The 4,042-nt window shown below is 40.4% G+C and overlaps 1 protein-coding gene across 1 annotated transcript in view; it reads left to right on the forward strand.

Annotated features, from left to right (window-relative positions):
* The window catches only part of LOC106808163 (tetratricopeptide repeat protein 13-like), a 23,419-nt gene extending 21,722 nt beyond the window's left edge, over window positions 1–1,697 (forward strand). The window contains exons 19-20 of the mRNA XM_014810755.1: window positions 274–353; window positions 930–1,697. Coding sequence (XP_014666241.1) covers window positions 274–353; window positions 930–1,035 — 186 coding nt within the window. The 3' untranslated portion in view covers window positions 1,036–1,697. The remainder of the gene's footprint in view (window positions 1–273; window positions 354–929) is intronic.
* Window positions 1,698–4,042: the final 2,345 nt, after the last annotated feature.

Below are 4,042 nucleotides of genomic sequence, written 5' to 3' on the forward strand. Positions count from 1 at the left end.
TATATACCTTCTTTATACTCCCTAATTTGCCGGTGCATTCGATGTAACAAAACGTTCGACACAAACACAACCGCCGTTCGAAATTACTCTTGCGTGGCACCCAGACGCAGGAGATTCGTGATGTAAACACAATGCGTTATAATAACAATGCGTCGCGCAAGCGATAGTGCCCGCTCAGGCGGGCACTATTGCTTCATAGTGCCTACTGCGTTATCCAATGAGATTGCAGCGATTTATCAGGTCATGCACTAATATGTGTTTCTGTGTTTGTAGCTAATGCAATTCGAAGCAATGCTCTCAGGAGGGCAGGATTCCTTCATCATGGTCACCAAACTGTGGATGAAAATCAAAAAGTAAGTTTGAATCCACATTGAATTATCGCGAAGTAGACATTGCTACTATGTGCTGGCTCGGCTGTTTGGCACATTTACATCGAATCATGTGCAAGGCTTTCTGCAAAAAGAGCAGTGTATACTGCAGGGTTTCTTGTGGCAGGGGCTCGGCACAGTGGCACACCACCATTGTCAAATTTAACATTGCCAGTTTGTGAAAATGCTCCTGTAACAATTTTTAACATTAAAATTTTTTAAATTTTGAGGGAGTTTCCCCTCTCCCTCTCTCCCTCCGCGTCCGCCTGCATTATCTGCATACGTGCCTACGGCACGGCACGCCTTTGAATCCATCATACACGTTTTTTTCCTAAACTAGCCATTACCTCCTTTGTCTCATTTTCCTTCAGAAGAAACCCTGTACTGTACATGTCTTTTACCAGACCTCTCTAATGTCTGCTTGCTCTTCTCCTCTGCATTTGTATATTTTCGATTTCTTGCTCAGTTGGTGATTCTGATACTCTAATCCTAAATTTCAGGAGATGAAATTGAAACATTGATTACTTGTTATTTGAAATTTTGTGTCGTCATTAATTGCAGGAGTCAGAGCTTGTCTTCACTGCCACTAGTGCGAGAGCATCTACCCACGACAAGGAAAGTGCTAGAGATTCTAAACGTTGGTGCTGCACAGTGCCCAGGCCACTGAGACGGTGCCATTGTTACGAACCTACCGTAGTGGTCAGTGCATAGAGTTTAGGAATGATACGCTGGGGTCGGGGGAGGTCGTGGAACAGAGTTGTTGCTTATGGATGCAAGTGTAGTTCACACACACACCCATCGATGTACCCACGAGCTGGTAGCATGCAAAGCAAAAATATCTGTTTACACTTTAGTGCAATCCAGATTAATATTTTATTTTTAAGATTTCGTGCATGGTGATGACAAAGTTGTGCATCACGTAGACATGCAATGATTTCATTGCTATAATCACAATACTCCTGCCTTTTCCTCCATGCCAGCTCTGATGTCAAGGATGGAAAATTAACTAAAATCAGATCAAATGTGATACATCACTCTTCTGTCATTGCATGAGCTATTGGACCGGTAACGTAAATTTACGCATTGACATGATATCAAATAAAGGAAGCCTTCTACCTAAAGTCTGCGGGAACGTACAACTGCAACTCGTAGCGATTCTGGTCGCTTGCAACGAGTTGCAAGAAATCAAACGGGTTTGATTTTCCACAACTCGTCGCTCGCAATCGCTTCGAAATCGCATGTGTACGGGTAATAGAAGTCATGGAAAGACAATGGAAAGACAAAAAGACAATGGAAAGAAGTGACTGCTGTTAACAGCAGTCGCTTGCATGCGCACACACGGTGAAGCGTGCGACCAATCGCATGCGGTTGCAGGTTGCAGCGACGAGCAACCAAAAGTCGCAAGTCTGCACTAGGCTTAAGCACTGCACAAACACATTTAATTTACAGTGTTATTAAAAAAGAAAATATGCACGTTTTATTTTTGTTACGTCTCTCCCGTCATTTCATGGAGCCTAGATAACCGATGAAAAGTGTTGATGATCATAACTTTTTAAATGGATCATTTTTCCTTAATAATATATAAATGCAGGTTCAATTATCTTCAAAATGGGTGTGTGTTGGACTATATAAACACTAGATGAGAGACAGCCTGTTCTACCCTCCCACAAACAATGACCATGTAGTGTGGGACTTTCTACTGTTTAGTACTGGGACTGTAGACTGGATCTCAACAGGCTCTAAATTTTGTACTTTTCTAATGATTTTCCTACCGTCGCTTATATGTATATATATATATGACCATTATATTACCATGTGTATAGGCTTTGTCGAATGGTTTACATGCGAAATACTGCACCTTTTGTCTCGTTAGTTAGCTGTTTAAAGCGATTTTTGATGTCTAACACCATGAGGTGAAACGCAAGGAAAAATTCATTGAAGTTACGCATCACGCTTCAGATTTCAATTCAATTCACGTGAGCAGTCTAAGTGGTTCTACGAATTTAGTAGATGTTCCGTTAAACTTTGTTCCGCATTTGTTAATGAAAGTTGGGGTTGAGTGAGAGTTGCAACCTCTGCAATATTTAAAAGTTTTTTTAAATTCAACCACAGAATGTTATACATCGTATGTTATGAACAGCGAGCGTTATGGATGGGTACCACGACCCAAAATCATGTTTTCTAATTCTTGGTTAAAATACTATTATATATTTTGTTAAACTCTAACAACGTGTTTTATGTTTTATTGGTACTTCCGCCCTCACACACGCATACGCACACGCACATGAACACACACAGTATTGACCATAACTTCTATCTTCCAGTGTTTTCCCCCATATAACACTATAGGGCTTACTCTCGCCTAGATTCTGATAGTTTAGACTAAGCTATATCAGGTTCATATTTAATAACGTTTTTGTATTTACAAGAATGCTAATCTATGGAAGTAATTGATCACCCATGATCTATGTGTCCACGTCTGAGGTATGTCTAGGCCGTAGTTGTCCCGGAAATCAAGTTGCATTTCTCATGTGGAGACATGAGAAGGGGGAACAGTCGACAATTAATGGGGCATGTATGCTTGCATATATAATAATAAATTTATAAATAAAACACGAATGCAGTTGTAGCCCAGTGCACAGGTGCTAACTCGTTTCACTTGTCGGAACAGCATGGATTTTTCCCCGACTCGTTCTCGTGTCAATAGCCAGAATTTCATTACAGGGATCGTACGCTGCCCTTGTAATAAATGGCTACTTAACGTGCTAGTTTTATGGGCAATAAGCCTGCTTATTGCATTTGCTACATAAAGCAGTTTGTGGTTAGCAATAGAAGACGCCTGAGATTTCCTCTGAACAATATAGAGTTGTATATATATGCGTGAATATTTATTCTACGATTCACACGAGCTGGTTTAGTCGCGCGTTAGGAATGTAACAGTTCAATACCGACATTCAGTCTGCATGAAATATACACGTTATTATCGACAGGTAGTTTACTTTTAGATTTAATTTAAAAGTCCTCTATTCGCCTCCTGCCATATAAATGATTGCACGGTTTCGCCATCGGTATACGATGCATGCAACCGTATAAGGATAAGAGTGTCTGTACTCTCCTCAGTAGTGACCAACGTGTGTTTGTGCGATCCAAGGCAACACGTATTTACCTGTTGCTATAATACCTGGCCGTCTGTGATTACAAGTTGCAAAACACTGGCCAACGCTAGGTAGCGTGGGTGCCAAGCACAGCGGTGCCTCAAGGTGGTCACTAAATAACAAACACCGATACTTATTACGCCGAGAAGGACAAGTGGAAATTTTTGTAACAAAGCGAAGTATCTGTAATGTTATGAGTGAACAAAACAGTACTACATGAGCTTCGAGATTTTTTATATTATCATAACCCACAACTCGTAAATTTCTATAAATTATCTATGTGCAGGGTTACGATTAAGATCCGGGTAGTGATTTTAGGCTTGATCTTATTTTAATTTTTAAAATAAGGGTATATAATGCCGAGTATACAAATTTATATCGTTCAGTATTTGTGAAGTTAGACTGGTGAAGCGATTAGATACCAACGCAAACATGTTATACTAACACAAACTACTCACAAACGCTCTACTCACAAACGGGTGTTTCTACTCACAAACGGGTGTTTCTACTCACAAACGG

Source organism: Priapulus caudatus, unplaced genomic scaffold, assembly GCF_000485595.1.
Source record: "Priapulus caudatus unplaced genomic scaffold, Priapulus_caudatus-5.0.1 Scaffold13, whole genome shotgun sequence".
Lineage (NCBI taxonomy): Eukaryota > Metazoa > Priapulida > Priapulimorpha > Priapulimorphida > Priapulidae > Priapulus > Priapulus caudatus.